Below are 27,268 nucleotides of genomic sequence, written 5' to 3' on the forward strand. Positions count from 1 at the left end.
ACACAGCTGCTGCCACGCAGACCCCACTGGCAGGAGGAGGTGATCAGAGATGACATGAGCCAAGCCTAAGAGGGTCCAGTTGTTCTCACACCTTAACCCGACACTTCTAGTCCAGTCCTGTCAGGGTCAGATTGTGACACTCTAGCGTGAATAAGTTGGACACCTACATGTGTCCACATTTGTGTACCTTTGTATCTGTCCATGTCTATTTACACACACACTTTTATGGACATGGATGTAAACGTATCATATAGCTATGCATATTCATATGTATTTGTGCACCTTTATGTGTGCATGTATGTGTGGGTGCATATATGTGTATGGATGCACAATCTCTACATTTTTATAATGCATTGTGTATGCAGCAGCCAGGAAAAAAATCTGATTCATACTGTGCATTTGTGTGCGTCTGTCTCTTTATACGTGCTTATAATATATATTTGCATAGTGACCATCACTATAATACCTAGGCTTTATGATATACTCTTACTTTTTCCTTCAAGGGAAACAGGTAGTTCTGAAAAATACCACCTGAGCAGAAAGTATCGGGGGTAGCCGTGTTAGTCTGTATCCACAAAAACAACAAGGAGTCCGGTGGCACCTTAAAGACTAACACATTTCTTTCTAACACAATCCGTTATTCTTTAAGGTGCCACCGGACTCCCTGTTGTTCACTTGAGCAGAGTTCTTACTCCAGATTCTCAGCACTCTAGTATGGGGCAGGTGGAACTTCCCAAGTTGTCATCATTTTTCATCCCTCTGGACAGTGGTGGTGGGTTGTGTCATTAACCAACTTCGTATCACCCAACTCTAACTCTTGGAACTTTTCAGTTAACTGAAGCAATGAGCAGCTGAACCTTTCCATCTGGCATTCTGACTTTGCAACCCAGCAGTGATCGGCTTTGAGTGTCCCTTTCTGTTGTAGACCTTCCCAATTTCTAATCAACTAAGGTCATTTTTTATTTGTTTTTTGTTTTGTTTTTAATTGATACATTTGTTTTGCCATAATTCTTTCATCCAGGATGACTGTTAGGCCCAGGCGTACCATCAGTGTGCATCAGTTTCCAGGGGGTTGGGGATGTTCAGGTATATAACCAAGCTTTTATTTCAGCTTCTAGGTACTTTGACACCTTCACTTTGTGTTTTGGACTTTTTCCCTTGCAGAGTTCATAGATTCCAAGGCCAGAAGGGACCATTGTGATCATCTAATCTGACCTCCTGTAGCAGGCCCTAGAACTTCCCCAAAATAATTCTTAGAGCATATCTCTTAGAAATGCATCCAATCTTGATTTAAGAATCGTCAGTGATGGAGAATCCACCATGACCCTTAGTAAACTGTTCCAATGTTTAATTACTTTCATAGTTAAAAAATTGTGCCTTATTTCCAGTCTGACTTTGTCTAGCTTCAATTTCCAGCCATAGGATCATGTTATACCTTTGGTGTCTCTGTTTGTAGAGCTTCATCATCTTTCACTTTGGTGCTTTGATATTTTGTTGCCTCAGAAATCCGTTCTTTATTTCCTTTGGCTGTTCTTTATTCTTTTTTTAAAATGTCAGTCTCCACCTAGACTCCTCAGAGGAAGGAAGACCATTCAGCAACTTCAAACATTGTGCCGCAGAAAAATGTGTTCTGAATCTGATCTGCAAATGTCATCCCAAGTACTCAGTGATGAGGGGAATGCGTCAAAGGCATTCTTGAGGCACCCTCCTGCAATACCAGAAAGTCCAGCACTTCAGAATACTTTGAAGGAGAAATCCTTGAAGTGAAAACCTAAATCAGCTCTATCCTCTAAGAACTGGGATTCTGCAGGTGCTGCCTATATCAGCACAGACTCAGCTCACTTCAAGGCCCAGCAGGGCAGTTTCACATCCCAATTATTCTGCACTGTCCACCTTGAAGCTAGGAACTGATGCCCTCTTAGTCTTTATCCTTGAAGTAAGTAGTACCGAGCAGTTCATCTGACATTTATCATCTCCAAATAAGAAATGTCAGCAAGAAATGCAGGGAGAGAGAGCACTCACTTCCAAAACTCCAGCATCCTAATGCCACTGCAAACCTCCAGCTCCAGGCAGCATTGCATGAAAACTTTCAGCATCCTCCCTTCAGGTTCAGTATAGGAAGATGGAGGTAGGAATTCTGAGTGGCAATGTGTATTCAGGTACCTCGCCAGATCACAGATATTCATCTCTGAGGTTGCTTATAAAGCTGCTGTATTGCTTCCCTCTTTCCTTGTATCAAGCGTTGTTGGAACTCTCAACACAGTTGGACCATTTTTTGTGTTTGAAACACCAGCCCTGGCAAAGGTACTCCTGGTTACTCTTGTAGTGAGGATCACAGCATGGTCAGTGTCAGTGCCTCCTAAGGGATTTGTATATACTCGAGAATCCATTATCATTTTGTCAGTCTAGCTATTTGTGAGAGTGTAGATTGATGTTCAGAGTGACAATAGTTACTATTTGAATTTAGAGGAGCATGAATACTCTTCTAACTCCAAATATATTTACACTGCCGAAGAGAAGTAAACTTCTCCATTACAAGTGCCAGGAAGTTTGAAAACTAGTGTATAAAGTTGTGAACTTGGTTTTGCATTAGTGCAGGGAGCCTTTGCATCTGATAGTTAAGTACTGAAACCTTACATCGGTTATAGTACAAATTTCTGGGTTCTAATGTGAGGTCCAATAGAAGGCTGAGGGCCTACATTACACCAAGGTCACCCTTTTCCCCTTGGAATTTGAAGGTGATTTATACCCTTCTTCTTTGATACTTATATTTTTGTATCTGAGCAAATTATTTCTTTTTCATGTGATTGGCCAATTTCTGTTTTGAGGAGCCTTCATTTCCTGCTAAAATCAGGGACTGACTGGAAGGTTACAAAGGTGGCTTTATGGGTCCCAAATGTCATTTGACCAATAGAGGAGGAGGCTTGCACTGCAACCCACTCCTGCTGCCCTTGTAAGGTCCTTGGAGGTTGGAGACTTCCATTTGTTTTATATTAGGGAGCACAAGACCCAGGAGTAAGAATCCTATGAAAAGGATGTCTTCAAAGTGTAGCTCCTCTGTCTCCTCTCTTCTTCCTTATTTATAAGTTGTTACTTATGAGTAGCTCTGTTACGATTGCTGAGGCTGCTCTGCAGGTGATTTGTTAGGGGATTACCTGCAAAAACAGATGTTTGGTATTGTGAAGATTAGTAACTTAATTTTGTAATGGAGTCCTCCTCTGAAAACCCCCTGTGCTTGTTAGTATGAACCTGGTTTCCAACTAGCTATCACGTCCCTATTTGAATGTGGCTTTCTCAATTAAGTACAAAGAGAAAAGTGGTCTGAGACAACAAGGTCATATCCATTTAGAGTTTTAAAGACAAGGACCCTATTATTCAAATTACAGCCAGTATAGGAGTCAGAGTAGTGGCATGAAGTAGCCAGTCCACTCTACTTAGCAGGCAGGCTGCCCTTGAGGATCAATTACAGTTTACTGGACACCCGTTGGATTAATCAGAGATGGAGTTTGTTACACTAAATCATCCTTGGTGATAGCAGTGTAGATAATTGTGGTCGGGTCTGTGACTGAAATATAAGAGAGTAGTAACCTGGCCTAGCAGAAGGTGACATTTTTGGCCACTGGTGATATCTGATATTGCCGGAGGTATGTCTACACAGCAATTAAACACCCGTGGTTGGCCCATGTCAGCTGACTTGGGCTCCTGGACTCAGGCTATGGGGCTGTTTAACTGCGGTGTAGATGTTCAGGCTCGGGCTCCTGAATGTCTGCACCACAATTAAACAGCCTATAGCCTGAATTCTACAAGTCCAAGTCAGCTGACATGGGCCAGGTGTGGGTATTTAACTGCAGTGTAGACATACCCTTAGAATACTTCTTTAAAGACAGTTTTTCTTTTACTTTTTCTCTCCCACCTTCAGCACATATGTCCTTATCTATTCCAACTATTGTAATTTTCTTGTACATTTCATGCTAGATCCATCTCATGCCAGAGGCTGTCTAATCAGTTCTCTTCTTATTCCTGTGATATATGCCATAGTATGAAAAATATCTGTTTTTATTTCAGGATCCAGTAATTCCTTAGTTTACGGCTGCCTGACATGCTTTATTACATTTGACATTTTTCTTTTCTGTCCTTTTCATTCATTTGTTCTAATGTAATGATTTTTCCACATTGTAATCCATTGAGTTTATTTAAAATACCAAATAGCTTTTTAAGACTGAATATCTCTCAACATCCAGTGATTTTCAACATTTTTCATACTAGCTGGAAAGTGGGACACATTTTATACCTCTTATGACCCTGTCAGAATACTTCAAAGGAATTCGTATCTTAGCACATTTTGATAAGTACTTATGTAGGAGGTAATTCATCCTAATGTAAATCCATTGTGATAAAAGCTTGAAATTTGATGGTTGACTTGTTTGCTCAAATCAATATTAATAATCACTTGGTTTTTAAATCCATAGTGTTCATATTGTTTCAGGTGCATTTGGAAGAAAGAGCTCTTCAATGGCTAACGAAACTGGAATTTTTATTATTCATTTACTTGATATAGCAGGTCTGTTGCCAGCTTTTAATGTGTAACTTTTGTCTCCTGCTGTTTCTTTAGAGCAAACACTTTGTTTAATATTTGGATCAAGTATAAGCCTCGACTGCCAGATTGGTATTACAATGAAAAACTTCTGAAAGTTGGTGACCTCCTTATTCAGATCAAAGTAAGTCATATTAAATAGAAAAGATTCAACTCCCAAGTCTGTGTTTCATTGTGTGTTTCTATTTTGGGGTAATGTTTAATTATACTTTACTGGAAGCTGTTTTGAATGTGAGATAAATTAATAAAAATAACTCTAATTGCAGTTGGTGCATTGTGGCCACAGCTTATTACACTGAGAGTAATTGTTTCACTGTCACATTGTGCTCCCCCATCTGTTTCTTGTGTCCACCTGTTGTCTCTCATCTTATGTTTAAGACTAAAAACTCTTTGAGGCAGGGCCCATCTTTTCATTATGTATGTATAATGCTAGCACGGTGGGGCTGCAGTCTCTGATTGGGGCCTCTAGGCACTCTTGCAATACAAATTAATAATAATAAAAAGAATGGACCTGTGTTAGTGAGTACATTTCTTTTGACGCCTGCTGAACGGGACCTCAAACCTTACCACATCCTCCCCCATGGGTGTCCTTAAGAGGAGGCCCTGCCAACCCAGTTTATTGCCTGATATTTGGGGGTTAATTCCCAGCCAAGTTTCAGAGATGGTTCAAGAATGTACTACTTACTCCTGGGGGAATTCTGTGCCACTGCGTGCATGCATAATTAATGTGCCACGCATAATCTTTTCCCACAGAAAATAACTTCTGCTGGAAAGTTGCTGCAATTCCACCTTTTGCCCACCAGGGGCCACTGTGGCACTAAACCATAGCAGCTTCTCCCAGGCAGGAGCAGCCCCAGCTGCCAATAGGGAAGGGAAGAGATTGCCTGTCTGGCAGCACTGTGCCTGTGGGGCCAGGTCAGGAAACAGGGGATATGGGGAGACAGACAGTGTGGGGCTAGGGGGAATGTCACAGACTGGGTTTGCTAAGGGCTATTGGGGAAGGACGGACTGGGGCAAGGGCTGAATGGGAGTGGAGGTGCTGGGCCACATGAGGATGGGGGGGGTGCAGGGTCATATGTGGGAAGGGGAATGGCTGAGGGGGCACAGAGACACATGGAGGTGGGGGAAGAGGTGCAGGGCCATATAGGGGAAGGGGATGGCTGAATGGGGGCATAGAAACACATGGGCACAAGCGGGAGGGATGCAGGGACACATGGGGGTAAGGGACTGGCAGAGGGGGTACAGGGACATCTGGGGACAGGGAAGGGATGCAGGGACACATGGAGGATGGCTGAGTGGGGTGGAGGGACACATGAGGATGGAGGAGCAGGTGCAAGGACACATGGGAGTACAGGGACACATGGGGACAGGGGCAGATATGCCTGACTCAATGTGAGAGGCTAGGGATCAGCCAGGGTCTGCATAGGGGAGGCTCCCTAACAATCCCTCCCTGACCCCCTCCAAATCTGTTGCATATTTCTTCCACCCACACCCAACAACCTTCCAGGTTCACTCCCAGTCTCTTTTCCTCTCCCTCATCTCCTCCATTACACCCAAGCCTTTGCACTGCTTCTGTGGGGGGCGGGAAATATGGTTCTGTATTGTAGTTTAAATGAATTATTCAAAGTTCTGTATTTATATGCCTAGTAAAAAATCTGTTTGACAAAAAACATTTCCTGAATCTTTTTCATTGTCTGTATTGTTACAGACATACTTGCTGACAGGTATTTTTAAATACATTACCAAAATAATTGATACTGGTGTGATTATATTGTGTTATTTTGAGAAATAATATATGCAGAATTTTAAAATATTGTGTGCAGATTTTTTAGATTTTTTGGTGCAGAATTCCCCCAGGATTAAGGCTGGAAAGTAATTACTTGCAACTGAACTTATATAGGACTAGAGGGTTTCACACTTCCTAGGCTGAGCTTCTTGCACATACCTGGCTTCCTTGCATCCCTCCAGTACCTCTCACAAGCTTCCTGCATGCCATCCCTTCTATTTCAGGGACTCCCTGCAACTTCCCCAATCTCCCACTGACAGGGGTTTTGTGCATTCCCTATTCCCCACTCCTCCCATACCCGGGTCCCCCATTCTAGCAGCTCTGTGTGCACCCCTGTTTTCACATCCCCCATGTGCCCTCCATTCTTCTCTTATCCCCATGGAAAGGGCTTAGTGTGTACCCCATTCTGCCCTTCTTCCCATGGCAGGGGTTATGTGTGCCTCATGTGAGATTCCCCCATTCTCTCCCTCCAGTGGTTCTGCGTTCCCAATTTCTCCCTCCCACCTGTTCCAGGGTCTCTCTTTTTCTCCCCCATGGCAGAAGTTCTGTCTACACCCATTCCCCCCAATTTCCCCTCCTCCCATAGCAGGATTCCCCATTTCCCCCCCCCCCAATGCTAGGGAGTCTGTGTGAACCTTCATTACCGCCCCCCCTCCAGGGTTGATTGATTTAATCAAAGCAGTTTAAATAACTGATTTTAATCATGATTTAAATCAGCAAGGAGGAAACCTGGATTTAAATAATTATTTTAAATTATGTTTAGCATTTATACTTTAGTTATTTTCCTCAAGAAAGGTTGATATTAGTTGACTGGTAACTATTAAAATACGTTGACTTACAACAAATTAAACCTTCACACTAAATTTGGTCCTTTTTTTGACTAACCAAGAGGATACACTGTATCTACATAAATTTATTTAAATAATTATATAGCTTAACATACCTTTATTCAGATGCTTAATATTTACATTTTTACTAAATTAGAAAATGGTGAATGATACATTTCTTATTAACTAGACGATGAGTAATTTTTTTTACTTGCAGTTTGTGTACAGCTCTGTTCAGATGGAAATTCAATTTAAAATGCACAAAAGCAGCATTTTAAAAATCAAATAAAACTACTTTGTATGTTCTGGGTAAATAAGAAAATGTTTATCAAAACATGTCTTGCTTTTAAAACTAACTGATTTAATAAACAAAGGAAGTATTATCTGTAGTTAGTGAATTTAACTGATTGTGTCTGCTCACTATGTCCTTCAAGATTTTAGAACTAGTAGCATATACTCTCACATGTAGTTTTTATTCATAGATTGGAAGAGGGAAACAAGCTTTACTGCATTTTCAATGCCTAATTGGTTTCTTAACTTTGAATGAACTAGTCATTGAACTGAACTAGTTGAATAAACTGAAATTAAGAAAATATTTTCTCAGCACCTTCAAAAGAGGCAACTATTGGCAAAAGCTGGTTTAGCACTTTAATAAACTCTTATTCCACATGCTTAGCCAGTGACTCAAAACACATGCCTGATGGAACTTTCTTTAAAACTTGGCAACAAACATGTAGAACGTAATATTTTTTGCATTTAAGTTAAATTATTTTAATAGAGTATAATAATTTTAGACTTCAACATAGACTGAATTATAAATATGTTTAATTTTAAAAAGTAAAGCTGTATTTAATTTAAATTTAAAAAAACCCTGATTTTTAAATTTTTTAAAAATTATTGATTTTCATCAACCCTGCCCCATTCCCCACCACCCATGCCAGGGGCTCTGTAGGCCACCTTTCCCACCATCCCCCCATGCTGGGGCTCTGTTCCCCGTTTCCCCCTCCTGCCATATGAGGTTCCCCTGATTTTCCCCATCATAACAGAGTCCTCTATTCTCTACCCCATGCCAGGGGGCAGCCATGCAGGTCAGCTGTGAATGCATCTCATTGGTCAAGAGAAGGAGCATTGCCATGAAATTGGCCCATGTCTATATTGTGGTGGATCTGGCCTCAACCTATTCAATAAGAATGCGGACACTCTACCTCCTCATTGGCCTTACTAATGTCCCATCAATCTCCAGCAAGGACTAAGATCCTATTTGGGTGATTTACACCCTATTGGAAACTAGAGCTTATGGCTATTTTGATTATCTTGTGATGCCTTTTAGTCTTTCAAGAACACTGACCACTCTTCAGCATTTTGTTAAAGACATTTTTAGGGACACTTTAGATCAATTCCTCTGTGACCAAAACAGTTGCCTAGTGCTGAAACATCTCTGTGAGCATGGGTTATATGCAAAATTAGAAAAATGTGAGTTTGACCAGGAATTTCTAGGTTATATAGTCTTTCCCAGTGACACCAACATAGACCGTCAAAGTACTTTCAATCACGAACTGGGCAACCCCACCAATTCTGCAAAATCCTTAATAAAACATCAGTACAAATTTGAAAATCCAAGGAAACGTTGAACTTCATGCACATTTCTTGGGGTTGCCCAGTTCGTGATTGAAAGTACTTTGACGGTCTATGTTGGTGACTTTGAAACATGTAGACTAGTTTCTTGAAATTTTTAGTGGCTGAAGATGCAGCCCTTCATCATAAGAGTGTAAGAATGGCCATGCTGGGTCAGACCAATTGTCCATCTAGGCCAGTATCCTGTCTTCCGACAGTGGCCAGTTCCAGATATTTCAGAGGGAATGAAGAGAACAGGGCAATTATCAAGTGATCTATCCACTATCATCCATCCCAGAAACACCTTCTTTTCCTTTGCCTCCCCTCCCAGTTGCTGCCAACTCCCCATCCTAGACAAGCACCAATGCCTTTCCCTATCTTTATCAGCTTCAAACCCTCATGCTATCCTTTTCCTCACAAGTGCATGCTTTTGACTCTTTTCCATTGTCATCCACTGTGCTCCCACCAATCAACAAGTTCCAATCTCTTAGAACACACCTTGATTCCAGGTGTCATCTATTCAGAAATTACATAGCATTCTTATTAACAGTTAGGCATCTGGAATGAGACCACTGCCCATAATGCTGACCAGTATTGTCTCATTGTTTTCTTATGCTCTTTCTGTCTGCGTGTATCTAGCTGTTGCCTCTTGTCTTATAGTTAGATTGAAAGGTCTTTGGGATAGAGATAATCTTTTCGCTGTGTGTCTGTACAGTGCTTAGCTCAGTGGGATTCTGGTCCATGACTTGGACTCCTAGGTATTACTGTGATACAAATGATAGGCATTAACATATAATAACCTTTAAATATTAATCATGGTGAATACCAATTATAACACAGTGTGTTGTCTTTCATTACTACTTATAAAAACGATCACATATGAAACTTCCGAAAAACGCTATTGGTCATCAGGTGGACTATTTATCTCATGATGCTTTCACAGCATGAATGGTAGGTAGAGTCCCCGATGAAGCCTCAACTCCAATTTCTACGTATGTATAATACAGGACAATTACTGCCTATTTAGGCTCCTGACAAACTTAATTTGAAAAGTTTTGTTTTTCTTTCTTGTGCAAAGTCGATATAACTGTCATAATTCAGGAAAACACTTCAGTTTTCTATATAAAACACATCTGGAAAACAAATACATTATTTTAGTATTTAATTTGAAGAAATCTGAGATGACTGAAGAAAATAAAAAGCTATTTAAGATTTAATAGGACTAACTGTACCTGAACTTTTAAAATGATCTATGAGGGAAAGAAAACATGAAAGATATCTGCATTTATCATGTTTGAATTATCCTGGCCTACAATCTGCCAGATCCCACAAGTCCAGTTGGATGGGAGACCTCTAAGGAATTGTGGCTGCAGGAAGTGGTGTTGGTGATTCAATAGGTCAGGGGTTCTCAAACTTCATTGCACCACGACCCCCGTCTGATAACACAAATTACTATATAACCCCAGGAAGGAGGGACTGAAACTTGAGCCCACCTGAGCCCCGTCACCGTGGATGGGGATCCAAAGCCCGAGGGCGGGGGGGGGGGGGGAGACAAAGCCGAAGCTCAAGGGCTTCAGCCCCAGGCAGGAGGCCTGTAACCTGAGCCCTGTTGCCCAGGGCTGAAGCCCTCAGTCTTCGGCCCTGGGCAATGGGGCTCAGATGTTATGGGGGGAGGGATAGCTCAGTGGTTTGAGCATTGGCCTGCTAAACCCAGGGTTGTGAGTTCAATCCTTGAGGGGGCCACTTAGGGATCTGGGGCAAAATCAATACTTGGTCCTGCTAGTGAAGGCAGGGGGCTGGACTTGATGACCTTTCAGGGTCCCTTCCAGTTCTATGAGGTAGGTATATCTCCATATATTTGGGTTGCCCCCAGACCCGAGCAAGTCTAAGCCAGCCCTAGTGACCCCATTAAAAGGGGGTCCCAACCCACTGTTTGAGAACCACTGCCATAGATGGCAGTTCAACCTCTGAGTCAGTATGGAACCACTGTCCCAACATAGTCTTAGAAGGAATCATTGTACTACCGAAGGATTGTCTTCTGGATGAGACATAAAGCCTGAGGTCCTGCCTGCTTGTAGTTATTAAAGACCCTATGGCATTTTTCACAAGAGTAGGATTATTAAATGAGGTGTTTTGGCTAGTTCAGGTATCTAAATTCCTTCTGCAGTTTCAATGGTATCCATTAGTTTTCATCACTTCTTGTTCTACAGCATTGTGTGGTTTTGGTGAGAATTCTGAAACGGTTTGCTCTTTTTGCCCAAGAGGTGGGCACTGCAGAGGGGGATGAAATAACAATCCTTGTGTATAGTTTATAAAGCTTTTTGTTCTGAAGTGCTTTTCTCAGTAATATTATGATTATCCCTCTCAAGCTGTAGGACATTCTAGGAAGCCCTTGAGTTTGTTGTGTTGTTGTGAGAACATAATATTTTAAATCCAGTGTTGGGTATTTGTCAAGTTTCTGAATTAAAAAAAACCCTGACTCATCTTTGATTACTCCAAAGATTCTAATGTTTTCTTTGGGTGACTTTATCTTTATAAACTACATTACAGAATGTTTTCCTGACTTTTCAGCATAGTCCTGGGTGAGTCTACTTCACCTCCAGTTATTGTTCTACATTGCCATTTGTTAAATGAGTGTAAAAAAGTATAATACACATTTTATAATTGCATAGAAAAATAAAATGCAAAATCTATGAATAACATATTCTTCACATTCCAGGAATATAAGCTGGCACTTTTACAGTGCTATGGACGGTATCTTCAGCAGTTCAGTTCAATAAACCTTGATGAGGTAATAGCAGATGTGAATCAGTTTAAGTCCATGTTTTTTCCAAATGGCTTTGGTGATAAAAGTGCTGCACTTACGGTAGGTATAAACAAGTAAGAGTTTTAACAAAAATGTTAATGATTTCAAAATAAGAGGCCTTTATTAAGCTTCAACAAATGTATATCAGACTGTTGCACTAACGAGAGGTAGATTTACTAATACCTGGAGCTCTTTAATCGTTCACATATCCAGAATAGAAAATAATACACATGTCTATAGAGCTCCTTGCCACAAGATGTCATTGAGGTTAAAAAGGGATTCACAATTATATGAATGCTGAGAATATCCAGAGTTATATAATTAATGATTTAAAAAAAGTTTTGGAAGAGATATAACCCCTCACGCTTCAAGGCATAATCCAACCTCTAATTAATTGAGGTTAGGTAGACAATTTTCCTGTGGGCAGGTTATTCCATGACCAGGGTTTCTCCTCCAAAACACTGGTATAAACTACTGTCAAAGACAGGATATGGACCAAAGTTGATGACTGGTCGCTGATTGAATGTGTCAATTTTTGTGTTCCTACCTTATATGAAAACAAGGCAGTCAACACAGTTAGAACTTTGTATTGTAATTTGTGCAGTATTTCTGTGTAAAAATACTACACATAAGCTGCTTGATGACAAAGCAGCATCACACTACTATCAATATATTCTTTTCCAGGTATTAAATAAAATAGACTGATAAATAGATTTATATGGTCATTAGTTTCATCTGTAAATGATGAAAATTTGTAGGAAAGCCAAATGACCTCAGGGAGGGTGTAAACATTCCTTTGTGTTATCGCTACAAGAGACCAAGGGCTTGTGATAGGTCCTTTGGTATGAGTAAGGCAGGGCAAGGTGAGAGGAAGGCATCATAAAAATAATGCATTCTGTCCCAGCAGTGCTCTATTGGGAGTCTCTGCTGCACCAGACACTGATGTGGGTATTTGGATTTCTCCCTGAGCTAGGATAACTGGGAAAGCCATGTGTTTCCTGCCAGCACTTGTGATGATCAGGTACAGCTGACCTTAGTTAGGGGTAAAGCCTTAAAAAGGGCCTTAGATTTTTTTTTTTTTCTGGGAAGAGATGGAATGAGGTGACTTGCTTAGAATCCAGGACAGGGAGCTCTGGAAATATGAGAGCTATTGTTTGTTTTGGTATTTAAAGACTGTTCAACTTCAAGAAGGGAATGTGGTCAGAGATTTCATTAGTCTGTTTTATTTTGTTGTTTCAAGATAATTTTTAAAATAAATCTAAAGTTCCAGAAATGGTTTCCTTTACTTAACTTGCAACATGTGTTGAGTTGTCCATCTTCATGGACCTTGGAAATGCCACGGGATCTAATTTCAAAATAGAAGGTGCCTAAATTAGAATGCTTAGTCCATATAATATTGATGTATACAGAGTTAGACCTTAGGCACTGATCTACTTTTGTCCCAAGTCCCAGTCCAGTGCCTTATTTATCCTCCCTTCCTACCACTCTGTCACGCAGGAGTATAGTGTATTAAACTTATTCTCTGCATGTGGATCTAATGGAAGCCATCTGCACAGCTTAATAACCCCTTTTCTATTCTCTAATTCACTAACTCTGATGTATGCTTTACTTTTTCATGTTTAGCAAAGCACAACAAAATACTAATGTGAAAACTGCTAAATATAAATATTTATATTTTAAAAGACAGTATTTTTTATTTTACTTCTGTTCCCATACACTTTAGTTCCATGCTTTGCAAGGAAGGAATATTTGCATTTACCAGATGGTATGCATCAGTGATAGAAATCTCCAGAATCAAGAATCTCTGCAGATGTGTTTCAATATCTTGTCCTCCTTACGACTCATTATGCAGGTGGCTCTACCTCAGGAGCATTTGTGTTGGCTTATCTATAATGGTACGTTACATATTTCATTTATATTTTTCTGTCAAAATATGCCTTGGAAAGGAAATTTCATACTTGTTCAGTAATGACAACAAAAAGACTGTGAGTAAAATTCTAGTTCCCTTTTAATCGTAAGTATTTTTTCAACAATTAAATAATGATAGTTTGAAATTCACAATGACTTTCAGTTTTCATTTTTCTACATGGTATTACATTTTTGTGTTGGATATCTGTAAAAGAAATAACTTATTCATAGCCCACAGTTGAGCAGTGTTTTGAGTGTACTCCTATAATGAATTCTGACAGATCATGATGAAAGCATTTTTTAAATTAAATGCTGATATATAAGCAAACTACAGAATTTTTTAGCTATAAAATGTACTTATAAATAGGGATTTTTTTGTACAAAGAGGATTACATTTCTGAAGTGTAGGAAATAGGAAATAAATTTATGACTGTTTGAAACATAAAAAGTTTGTGTGTGCTTTTTTAAAAATAATATTCTCCAGCATTGGATTTAATGATAAACATTCCTTTTAAAAATGGAAACCATTTTAGATTAAGAATTTGATTCCATCTGTATCTGATTGATATTGTCCACCATGTAAGTGTGTTGTTCATACTTGGCTTAATTTAGATCAGATGAACAGACTTGGGTATATAAAAAGAGACGTATCAAGAATTCTTAAGGTCATTCTGTTTTTTTTTCTCCCATCCAAAGGCATGGATTATTATTTGATGCTACTAGTGTAAGTTATTGTAATATAAAATTGCATATGAGAGAAAAGGCACTTTTGAATTGGCGGTGAAGTGCTGGTATTTTCTTTCCTGTTTAGAGCTTTAATGGGGCTGGAGATTCCAACCACTCTTATCTGCTGAGACCACTCTTGGTCCCACCTCTCCCTTTCAGCTCTCCCTTGACTGCCAAAGAAACACAATAAAATAATTAAATTAAAATATACTAATTTTCCATTCTGGGATCCCATTGCCAGTTCTCTGGACCAAATCCCTGTCTTGAGCATGGTTTTGGCCAGCATTAGCTCCTTCCAACTGGCTGAAATGAGGTTAGGGTAGGACCTGAACTCTGGCATTTCTCCTCCCAGGACTCTGCCCCTTCTTCTGGGTAGAACATCTTTCTGTAGCTCCCTCAGCAACAGGAGGTTTGTGGCTCACTACCTCCGAGGCATATACCAATACCCTATTAATGGATGCTGTGGGGTGGCTTGTTGATAAAATGTCCTTCTAGTTGTGTTGATTGGCGTTTGGCTGCCTCTTTGCACTACAGGTGTCCTTTTCTACACAGAATATACACCCTGGAGTGTTTTATTGCTTGTCTAGCTTTTTGTGTACTCATAACTTTGTTATACATGTTACACTTCCATGATGGGATTTTCAAAAGTACTTTAGTGATTGAAGAGCACAAGTCCCATGAATTTCCCCATGAAAATTCTACCTCCAATAGTCACATCCCTTGATTTGACCTGTGATATCAAATATTTCTAGTGGACATTTAAGACTTCAGTAATATATAATTTTTATGAGGCTGTTTTTCTACTTATTTTACAATGAACATTAACATCACACAAGAATTTCAATGGCTTCAACTTCTCTAATTTAAAAATAATTATGTTAAAAGTTTTTTAATTTTTAAAACTATATTTTCAGTTGTTTTTCATCTTGAAATAAGAGACTTATTAACAATCCAAATTCTAACAACAACATTTCAGTTAACTAGCATAACAGATTTGAAGTAGAAATGTTGAACTCGTATCCATTTTTGTATAGATTTTAATTTATTTTTATTCTTCTAGGTACAATTTATATATACACAATATGCAGACGTTTGATGAGCATAGGTCAGTCTGCTAAGGTATGGCAAGATAAATTGGAAGGTTTTTTATATTTGGTATTTCTAATATATTGTACAGCTATTAAGAATACTTTTAGCTTTACAGCAAACAGAATTTTACTGAAAAGAAGGAAATGCATTTTTATTTTGCACATTGGGTAAATCTTATCTGACCAACTCCACTCTCCCTGGCAATAGTAACGCTGACCATCCTGGACAGTGGGGTAAAAGAGTTTGGTGTCCAGAGAGGCTCGAGTAGAAGGGCAGGAGAACATGAGTCCCCCAAGCCTTCATGGACCTCTGCGGCATTCAACTGTGAGCATATGACCCAAGCATACCAGGCTGCTGGTCTTTGGGATTAGTCAGGCCCCTGTGGAGTGTTGCAGTAAGAGTCATCCAAGCCCCTTGAAGTTGTATTTAGTTCATTTTTAATTTAATAAACTGTTTATTTCAAAAGTGAAGCACACTTTAACTGCACAACATTTTAATGATTTATCACCCCAAATCTTGGCTCCTAATATCTCGACACAAGGTAGTGATTCCAAAGAAGTCAATTATCAAAAAAGGGTGGCACAAGATTCTTATACTGGCTTTGTGAGGAAGGCAGAGGGTTGAGCTTAGGGTTCTGAAGACTTTAATTAGATATCCCTGATGGAGCCTCATTCCCACTGCATGTTTTGGGCCAGATCTTCAACTGGTATAGATCATTATTGCTCCATTGAAGTCTGTTACATTGATTTACACCAGCTGAGAATGTGGCCTTTTGACTTCATTTTGACAAAAAATCTTTTAAAAATATCCATCATATAATACTGCTTACTTGTAAATTTGAATAAAACAGAATGCTTTAGACAGATGTTTGTATCCACAGCTGACAAATATTACACTGTAACTCTGTCATCACTATAAATGCTTAACTAAAGCAAATAGTACCAATGACTCTTAATGGCAAGCTGTTGTTAACTGAGGTTAGGATAATTTATTATACGTCGTTATGATTCCACTATTTAAAATAGGGAATAAATCAGCAAGCTGAACCATATTGGGCTGTTTGTTTATATGAATGGAATTACCCTTTTGCTGATTTTTGGTAGAGCTGTAGTGACACCCTGTGGCTGGGTTTTTTTTAATCATGAAAGTTTCTTTCATGTGAGTATCTCAGTTGGTATGCCTTGGACTTTATTTTTTTATTTATCTAGATTTGAATTGGATTTCAATTTCCCCCCCACCTGGAGAAAACAGACACTGGGCAATCTTGGATCCAATATTTTATTTTGTTGACAGATGGTTATTTCAGTCATGCATAAAGAGCAAGTGTATCCCTGTCAGCGACTGGAGAGTTTCAAAGGAAATTTTCGATTTGAACATCTTAGCATTGAAACTGGAAGTGACTTTGTATCTTTATTCTATATGCCAGTGTAGCTCATATTATACATGTAATGTGCTTCATGATTTCTGGAGGAAACACTGTCAGCTACATTCAGGACATGTATTTTCAGTTCAGTAATTTACAGAAGGCCTGAGTTTGTAAATTGACTTCATTTGGAAATGAGGGTGCTCAGCATCTCATAGAGCATCAGGCCCAAGAATAGTAAGAGAGGAAAATGCTGTTCAGTAGGGTGAAGTGGTGTGATTCTGTAGAAATCAAGGTAGACCTGTCTTTTAGCAGGGCTAATTATATCAAGAGGTCTTTGCTGTGAAGAGTAGGTTTGGAGAAGAGGATGAATTTCCCCAAACTGAAGGCCTGAATCTCCTATACCCACTGAGGACAGTGAAAGTAGAGTGTGCTCAGCACCTCATAAGAAGCGCTCAATGCTTTGTGGGATCAGAGTCTAAAGGGCTTGATCTTGCATCTTTCAAGTGAATAGGAGTTTTTCAATTGACTTGAATGAGAGCAGGATCAAGCCCTAAATGAGGAAACAGTTTAGTAGTGAACTGGGATTGTTTTGATATCTCAGGCCATAAAATGTCAGGTGAAGATGAAGAGAGACAAGGTAGGTGATGTAATATCTTTTATTGGATTAACTTCTGTTAATGAAAGAGACCAGCTTTTGAACTATGTAGAGTTCTTCTTCAGGTCTAGAGATGAAAATGAACACAATTCTAGGTGGAAAAATTCATAAATGACTGAAAGTAAAATGAATGAAATATTAACCCTCTTTCTGTGATTTCTTGTTCTAATTTGTTCTGTTATTTAAGTCCATGTTTTTTATGTGCATCTTTGAGCAATAGGAAATGCATATCAATGCTTAATAATTTTCTCAGCCAACTGTTTCACGTTTATAGTGTTAATACATTTTGAGCAGTTCTTTATAATGTTTTGTTCATAATTGTTTTTTCCCATCACAGGTGCTGGAATACCTATTGTGGGCCAGCATATGTATGGAATCATCAGTACCACTTTTAGCTGTACACTATTTGACATGGAGAACCACCCTTTACACTGCAGTTTGTTATTGTTATTATGACAACCAAGCCAGCATCCATGGAGAGGTAGCCTTATGTATCACTCTTATAATTTTATTTGTAACAATAAATGGCAAGCTGCATATTTATTTAAATATTACATTTTATTATTATATTTGCTTTTTATCTGCGTTCAGAAATGTAGTTAGGCTACTACAGTATGTTTCTCTGTATAAATTGAACTAATCAATTCAAATTAAAGCACAGTAATACATTTTTTAATATGTACATAAACATTCTAAGTGTTCAGGGCTCGACTGTGGCCAGCCCCTCAGCGGTTGCACAAAAGGAGAGAGAGCAAGGAGTTTCTTTCCCCTTGCATCTGTTGTACAGGAGCTGGCTATGATTTTAGTCTTTATTGTTCTCTGAACACAAGGATGAGGAGGTGGTGTGGCTATTGTACTCTCCCTCTCCTAGCAAGCAGAGCACAGAACCATAATATCAAGATAGATAAATCAACTCTTTATCCAATTTTTATGCTATATAGGTATTCGCTCGCCGTGGTCTGAGTAAAATTGATGAACTAAAGCAATTGGAAAGCATGAGTTGTTCACCACAAAATTCAGAAACAAAAAAAGTTTTTAGAGAGGCCACTATAAAGGTATAAACATGTCACAATTTATAAAAATTACAATACATACAGCTGAACAAGCAGAATACATAACACAGTTTTTACTCACCTGCTTCTCTTTGAGTCAGATGGCAGTAATGGTTTTCAAGAGAGCAGTATATGAATCCAGAAGAAAGCCCAAAGGATTTTTTCGACCAAAATTAAGGGTTAATCTAAAGGAAGCACAAAATGTAAGTTTAGAATTTTGTGTAAATCTTTTTCTTTTTGATCTGTTTATTACTTATTTTTAGTAATGATATGACATAGCTTTGCCTAGCACACATCTTATGTGGGCATACAGCATTATCTGCAAACAGAATGATTTGTTTTCCCTTTCCAGCCTTATAAATAACATATTAACTTTACCATTAAGACTCGGAACCAACTTAAGAGTGTAATTATTTTAATAGGCAATATGGTCTATATTAGATCATTCAGGACTCGTTTTCTTTAGTGGCTGTGTGTTATTTGTGCAGGATAAATGTTCTTGGCTGTACACTGCAAAATAGCCACAATTCTACAGTATTTAATATAATTTTAAAAAATCTTGTTTAAATTCATCCCTGGTGTATGGCCCCTTGAATTTTCCCTACTGTGTTTAATTACATTAAAGATTCAGTGCCAGCTTCAACAAATTTTCAGTGGGTTTTTGCGTTGCAGTACTCCTCTAAAACCTTGAAAGATACATTTTTTCAGAGATTCCTCACTCCCCCTTAAGATTCTGTAACCTATATAAATGAGTGCAAAGTATGAAATAGCCTTTGATGGAAATAATCATTTCCCCCAACTCACATTCTATTGCCAACAATCTTAGCTGCCACAGCCAAGTGTTCTACTGGGAGAAGCCTTATAAATTAGTATAGAGAAACATTTCATAATATTAAATATTTTTGCATACTTGCTTTCTTTGGACAACACCCAGACCTACTTTATTAGCTTTAATAGCTGCATTTATTTTTATACTATTATGTGTATTCATAATAGTTTCCCCATATACCTCAGAGAGTATCACTCTTCCTTCTGAGTCAGGTTTAAAGTCATTGAGTTCAAGACCTTTCCTAGAGACAAGATTCACACATTCATAGAGTCTAAGGCCAGAAGGGATCCTGTGATCATCAAGTCTGACCCCCTGCATAACATAGGCTATAGAACTTCCACTAACACTGGTGCAGGGAGGTGTGATTTACAGTTCCCGGAGCTAGAGAAGCCCTTTACACTCCAGCGGTGATTCACCCCAAGAAAGGCAGATGGTAATTCTGCTTTTTCCCTTATGGTTTCATCTTTAATTCTTGCTAGGGCTACATAGCCTCTCTGCCAATGGGAGAGAGGCTCTAACCAGCACACTCTCCAGCTACTCTCTTGCTGGTCAGTACTTGCTTGCAGTCACTTTGCATCATTGCAGTCTCCACTGCTGGAAGGCTTTATGCTGTGGACCTGCGTCAGAGTTTTTGGTGGGGTAAACCTGTGGTTAATCTGGTCCTATGATTTCCATTCTTGTTCATTACAAATATAGCAATACCAAGAGGCATAGGTAAGTGCTACACTATCATCCTCTGGGTGAGATGAGAGACAAGAGGTCTTTTCTGTCTGGGCTGAGAGGCCATCAAGGCAGAAGTTAGAAATCCCCTTGCATAACTCCCATTTCTGTCTCATCATTTATTCTGTCACTGTTAAATATACAGAGCTGTGTGAATTGTTGATAAGATTTATTTACTTGCACAATCATTATCTAACTTATTTATTCATAAAGTACTTTTGGGATAGCCTGAGAATGAAAGCACTATATTTGGTAAACCCCAGTCCTATTAAAAATCAGAAGAATGTAATTTTTGCTGGAAAATAATATACTATTAAATATTAATATCATTTGTACATACTGTTATTGTTTCTTTACTAATAGAAAAAAGTCTATTAATCATTATTGGGGAAAAACAGGTGTATAAATAAGTTCCATCAGAGATAACATTATGAAATCATGGGATTTCTCAACTGATATTGTTTATAGTTAAGGTTATGATTAGGTCACAGAGGTCAAAGGGTCACGGATTGCGTGACTTCCTTTGACCTCTGTGACATTTTCTGCCCGGGGCTGGAGCTCCTTGCCAGCCCCGCCCTCGCAGCTCTGAGCCCCCACTCTGGTCGGGGAGCCTGCAGCTGCCCAGCCCAGGGGAGCAGCAGGGGAACTCCCACAGCTGCCCAGCTGCAGTGAGCAGCAGGGGACCCCTCCCGCCCCGCAACTGTCCAGACATGGTCGGCGGTGAGGGTCTTCCCGAAGCTGCCCAACCACGGCAGGGGGACCCTGCAGCTGTCCAGCTGCATCAGTGGCCCCCCATAGCTCCCAGCCACCTTGGGGGGAAGGAGACCCCCCAGCAGTCTGCAAGGAGCCCCAGCAAGAGTGGGTACTGAACCCACCTCCCCATTTTGTCAGGGATATTTTTAGTGAAAGTCAGAGACAGGTCACAGGCCTCTGTGAATTTTTGTTTATTGCCAGTGACCTTTCCATGACGTTTTTTCAAAAACTATCCGTGACAAAAACTTAGCTTTACTGTAGTTAATAGCAAAGCTATAACATCATCATTCTGACACATTTCAGATGTGACCTGATTGCCCTGGTTTGTATGATACATTGGTATAAAAGAGTATCAAGGGCTTCAGTATCAGGTCATATGTGATTTCAGTCATGTATACTTTCATATTAAACTTCTGAGTATATAGCACAATCCAGTTGATCCAAACCTCACTTATCTGAAACCTCAGGTTGTATAAAACAAGGTCATGCCACAATTTTTTTCAGGAAGGTGTGGTTTGCATATGTAAAGACTACCAGATTTCTCAAAGATTTGGCTCAGTAAAACTTAGCTGGATTTAGGTGATGTCCTTCAGCAGGACTTGGGGAAACAGGTGTACATTTCTAATAGGGGTATTGTTTCTGCAGACTTTGAAGTCTGTGGTCCGGGTCAGTAGATAATTCAGTTTACAATGTAATTCCCAAAGATTTCTCATAATACTGTATCAGTTTCTGACGTTACTTAATGCCTGGTTTTAAAAGTGACTGATTGTTAGGAATTAATTTCTTAATGATTGTTTTAAAATGTGACATTTTTGTCCACTACTTGCCATGCCTGTTTTCTTGGCCTTAGCAAACAGAGGTATTGAATTGTCATGGTATTTGTTTTTACATGCTTTTATAGTTTGATTTTTTGTTCAATGCTGTGAACCCTAAATGTGATATCAGTGCCAAAAATATTTCTGCACATTTTGTAGATTTACTAATGTTCAAATAAATGGGAAAAATCTATAGAACTATATTTGCCTGCACTGGTTCACTTTTAAAGCAATTTTTGTGACATTTTAATGTTATAAAACATGTGCAGAGCAGTATTCATAGTATGATAAGAAGATAGAGAGCTTGTCTATATGAACACTTGGCTCGTGGCAAACTGAGGTGTAAATGTACCCTGCACTACTGTGCCATGCACTCAGTGTCAGTGTGAACCCTAATGCCATGAACTAAAAGTTTTCTAGTGCCCTTTGATTTATCCAGTTTTGAAACAGCCATAGATCAAAGTGCACTAGGGAACTTTTAGTGTGCAGCAGCAGGGTCCATATGGACACTTAAGTGCACGGCAGGCTTTTGCAGGTAGTTTTATACCTCAGCTTGTGCAAACGAAACATTTGTGTAGAAAAGCCAGAATGTAGGGATCTTTAGACTGGAATGCCTGATAAGTGTTTGATCCTGCAAGGTGCTGAGTGATCTGGTCCTGATCCAGCAAAGTATATAAGTACATGCTTAACTTTTAGTATGTGTGGAGTTCCATGTACTTTTAGCTCTTAATTTAACTTGGAAAATGAAAATAGACTGGCTCATTTTCCATTAGTTTTCAGTAATTTTCATTTTCTCCTTCACCCCTATAATGCTGTAATATTTGGATTGCAAACACCACAGGGAACTGTTTACAGCTAAAACAATATTCCTATCACTGCTGTGTATAGGTTTCAGAGTAGCAGCTGTGGTAGTCTGTATCCGCAAAAAGAACAGGAGTACTTGTGGCACCTTAGAGACTAACAGATTTATAAATTTGTTAGTCTCTAAGGTGCCACAAGTACTCCTGTTCTTCTTACTGCTGTGTATAGTTATCTTCCCCAACTCAGGCATTTATTTATTTAAATAAAACCTGTGTTCTGTGCATAAATGGTCAAGGGCTATACATGGGGGCAGGGTTCTGTTGCATAGAGCCAGTTGCAGGTTTGGGACTGTCATTATTTCCCCCATGTTGTTGAAAGAAAGATTGGGGATATAGCAACTTAGCAACAAATGTTGGGTTTTTAAAATCCAATATAGTGTACTTGGGAAATTTTAAACCTGCATGTATAATTATAAGGAATTGTTTAAAAATATTTCTTGTCTTTGGTTTGGAATGAGGTTGCCAGTAAAATGTGGATTTACCCTCCTCCCTCTAGAAATGGTTGNGGCATTCACCCACGAAAGCTTATGCTCCAATACTTCTGTTAGTCTTAAAGGTGCCACAGGACCCTCTGTTGCTTTTTACAGATTCAGACTAACACGGCTACCCCTCTGATACTTGAGTTATAACCATAGCACTGATAAAATCAAACTTAATTTTTTTTAAATTTTGCCTTCACAAAATTTGACTTGACGTAAGTTAAAACCTTTGGCCAGATTCAGCTGTCAGTTTTACCAGTGTATATCCGGAGTAACTCCTTGTGCTTCACAGAAAGTCTGCACCTTTTCTGAATAGGTCAGCATGGAAGGGGTCTTTGTGATGACCCAGGGTAGGACCCACTTGATATATGCTTATTTGTATCCAGTCATTCCAGCATAGAGGATATGAAGAGTGACTGTGGTTGCTATTTTAGCACGTGGGCTGGAATGCTAGCTTCCAATGGGCTGTGATGCAGTCCTATAGCCAGCCTGTATGTTGTGATGGTGGATTCCATCCCTTGACATCCACTTCATTCCCTGAACAAAGTACATTTAGTCAAGATTTGTGTGGGGAGGAGTGAATTTCACCCTGAAAGAATGTTTTATTGCTGGTAAAACCATTTAAATAGCCTCTGTTTAAAAAAAACATGCACAAATCAACCAATCATGTAATTAAAATCACAGCTGATGGCTGCACATTTCTCTTGGGATGTGCTGATAAGTCTCTTTTGTGCAAACTTCATGTGGTAGAAGGTCTTTGACAGCCAAATGCTTAGTTGCTCATTATTATGTGTATGCCTAGAATGTTTCAAATTATTAACCAAAGATCTCTGTTTCTTAAATTTGCCCTGGCACTGCTTAAAGCATTTTTAATCTCATGTGTTTGGGTATATAGAGCAGGTCATTTTCTGTCCTAAGTCACACCCATGCATCCCCACTAACTTTAAATTTCAGTTGCATGAGTGTAATTTCAGAGAGAGTCTATCTAATACAGTTTATTTACCACATAAAATAGTTGTTCAGAAGGACACTTCAGGAGCCAAATTTTGCACTGATTTTCACCCGAGACCTCTCTATTTAAGTCAGTAGAGTTCTATGGAGGTGTAAATAAGGACAGAATTAGAACCATGGAGTGGAAGATGTTTTGGTAATAAAATACATGTATAAAGTAAATACATTTAATAATTGTATTTTACTTCCAAGATCATTATGACTAGAGCTGGTCAGAAGTTTTCTAACAAAACATTTTTCTGTTAGAAAATGCTGATAATCAAAATAAAAATATTTTGTGGGAATGTGTTGGCTTTATTGAATCTTCCAACAGAAACCAGGCAGGCTTCCTGACAGCTTGTCTGCCGGTATTGTGGGCTGCCACAGAGCTGGGATCCCAGAAGCTCTGGAAGCCCCGGTTTGAGCCAGGGTTGTCAGGGCTTCCTAGCTTCTGGGTAGTTAAACCTAGTGAGGAAAATAAAAAGGAGCATAAACTCTGGCAAGTGAAGTGTAAAAATATAATTAGGAAGGCCAAAAAAGAATGAAGAACAGCTAGCCAAAGACTCAAAAAGTAATAGCAAAAATTTTTTTAAGTACACCAGAAGCAGGAAGCCTGCTTACCAACAGTGGGGCCACTGGACGATCGAGATACTAAAGGAGCGCTCAAGAACGATAAAGCCATTGCAGAGAAACTAAATGAATTCTCTGCATCAGTCTTCATGGCTGAGGATGTGAAGGAGATTCCCCAATCTGAGCCATTCTTTTTAGGTGACAAATATGAGGAACCAACTGTCCCAGACTGAGGTATCATTAAATGAGGTTTTGGAACAAATTGATAAACTAAACATTAATAAGTCACCAGGACCAGATGGTGTTCACCCAAGAGTTCTGAAGGAACTCAAATGTGAAATTGCAGAACAACTAACTGTGGTTAGTAACCTATCATTTAAATCAGCTTCTGTATCAAATGATTGGAGGATAGCTAACGTGATGCCAATTTTTAAAAAGGGCTCCACAGGTGATCCCGGCAATTATAGGCCAGTAAGCCTGATCCCAGTGCCAGGCAAACTGGTTGAAACTATAGTAAAAAACAGAATTGTCAGACACATAGATGAACACAATTTGTTGGGGAAGAGTTAACATGGTTTTTGTAAAGGGAAATCATGCCTCACCAATCTACTAGAATTCTTTGAGGGGGACAACAAGCATGTGGACAAGGGGGATCCAGTGGATATAATGTACTTAGATTTTCAGAAAGCCTTTGACAAAGTCCCTCACCAAAGGCTCTTAAGCAAAGTAAGTTGTCATGGGATAAGAGGGAAGGTCCTCTCATGGATTTGTAACTGGTTTAAAGATAGGACACAAAGGGTAGGAATAAATGGTCAGTTTTCAGAATGGAGAGAGTGGTGTCCCACAAGGGTTTGTACTGGGACTGGTACTATTCAACATATTCATAAATGATTTGGAAAAAGGGGTAAACATTGAGGTGGCAAAATTTGCAGATGATATAAAACTACTCAAGATAGTTAAGTCCCAAGCAGACTGCGAAGAGCTACAAAGGGATCTCTCAAAACTGGGTGACTGGGCAACAAAATGGCAGATGAAATTCAATGTTGATTAAATGCAAAGTAATGCACATTGGAAAACATAATCCTAACTATACATATGAAATAATGGAGTCTAAATTAGCTGTTATCACTCGAGAGAGATCTTAGAGTCATTGCAGATAGTTCTCTGAAATCATCCATTCAGTGTGCAGTGGCAGTCAAAAAAGCTAACAGAATGTTGGGAATCATTAGGAAAGGGATAGATAATAAAACAGAAAATATCATATTGCCTGTATATAAATCCATGGTATGCCCACATCTTGAATACTGCTTTCAGATGCGGTTGCCCCATCTCAAAAAAGATATATTGGAATTGGAAAAGGTTCAGAAAAGGACAACAAAAATGATTAGGGGGTATGGAATGGATTCCGTATGAGGAGAGATTAATAAGACTGGGACTTTTCAGCTTGGAAAAGAGATGACTAAGGGGGGATATGATAGAGGTCTATAAAATCATGACTGTTGTGGAGAAAGTAAATAAGGAAGTGTTATTTAATGCTTCTCATAACACAAGAACTAGGGGTCACCAAATGAAATTAATAGGCAGCATGTTTAAAACAAACAAAAGGAAGTATTTCTTCACACAATGCACAGTCAAGCTGTGGAACTCTTTGCCAGAGGATGTTGTGAAGGCCAAGACTATAACAGGGTTCAAAATAGAACTATTTAAATTCATGGAGGATAGGTTCGTCAATGGCTATTAGTCATGATGGACAGGGCTGGTATCCCTAGCCTCTGTTTGCCAGAAGCTGGGAATGGGCAACAGGGGATGGATCACTTGATGATTACCTGTTCTGTTCATTCTCTCTGGGGCACCTGGCATTGGCCACTGCCGGAAGACAGGATACTGGGCTAGATGAAACTTTGTGCTGACCCAGTATGACTGTTCTTAAGTTCTTATGTGGTCCAGAAAGTGGGCTCTCTGAGCTCTGGGCAGCTTGGGGAGACTCATTAATTTGTTGAGAAAAAGTCAAAACAGAACGCCTTTTTTGATTTTTCATAATAAAAATTTTGAACTCCCTTTGTTTCATGTGAATTTTGAAGTTGCGGGTTTTCATTATGATGATATTTTTTTAATTTCAAAATTTCCTGCACAACAGGAATTCTGGTTTCTGAGCAGTTCTGATTATGACTAAATAAAATATAACATCAAACAAATTGTATGATTATCTAATGAGTTACTTTTGTTATAGGTGGTGGCAGCTTTGCTAGTACACAAGGAAGTTATTGTACTGAGTCTTCTGGTGTAATAAATGAATCATCGACACTTCTGCAGCTTATATTAACAGGTAAATTAGTTTGGATTTTCAAAGTATTTTGAACCCAGTCATGCAAACTCTCAGCATGCAAACTCTCAGCACTCCAAACTCCAATGGTAGTTCTATGCCTACAAAGTTTGCAAGATCCTACCTTCTATTAGTATTCACGCAATCAGAACTAATAATTAAATATTGTTTCCATTTTAATTACAAAGCTATTACAAGCTTTACTGAAGTAGCAAGTTGTAAACATACAGGCGTCGTAATAAAATGCTACTACTTTGAACATACATAGCACAGTTGATCCAGAGATCTTCAAGTGCTTTACAAATATCAAAGGCTAACTTCTGATGTTATAATTGTGAAATGTGCTTAGGGAGGTGAGAGGGGTGGACATGGCTGAGCAGAGGGTCCTTGAGTTTCTGTGCAGAGCAGGATGACGTGGCCTTGGAGCAGTCCTTAGTGCTCCTTCAAAAAGATACCTGCTGCCAAACATTAATATAACCCTCTTCCCAGCACCTTCAACCAAAGGA

At 39.2% G+C, this 27,268-nt stretch overlaps 1 protein-coding gene across 1 annotated transcript in view; it reads left to right on the forward strand.

Annotated features, from left to right (window-relative positions):
* Nucleotides 1–27,268, forward strand: part of CFAP54 (cilia and flagella associated protein 54) — a 196,912-nt gene that overhangs the window by 3,614 nt on the left and 166,030 nt on the right. Inside the window, exons 2-10 of the mRNA XM_034774729.1 lie at nt 4,613–4,718; nt 11,541–11,687; nt 13,351–13,522; nt 15,322–15,380; nt 17,709–17,852; nt 18,313–18,426; nt 18,525–18,685; nt 19,806–19,891; nt 26,670–26,765. Coding sequence (XP_034630620.1) covers nt 4,613–4,718; nt 11,541–11,687; nt 13,351–13,522; nt 15,322–15,380; nt 17,709–17,852; nt 18,313–18,426; nt 18,525–18,685; nt 19,806–19,891; nt 26,670–26,765 — 1,085 coding nt within the window. The remainder of the gene's footprint in view (nt 1–4,612; nt 4,719–11,540; nt 11,688–13,350; nt 13,523–15,321; nt 15,381–17,708; nt 17,853–18,312; nt 18,427–18,524; nt 18,686–19,805; nt 19,892–26,669; nt 26,766–27,268) is intronic.

This window comes from Trachemys scripta, chromosome 1 (assembly GCF_013100865.1).
Source record: "Trachemys scripta elegans isolate TJP31775 chromosome 1, CAS_Tse_1.0, whole genome shotgun sequence".
Taxonomy (NCBI): domain Eukaryota; kingdom Metazoa; phylum Chordata; order Testudines; family Emydidae; genus Trachemys; species Trachemys scripta.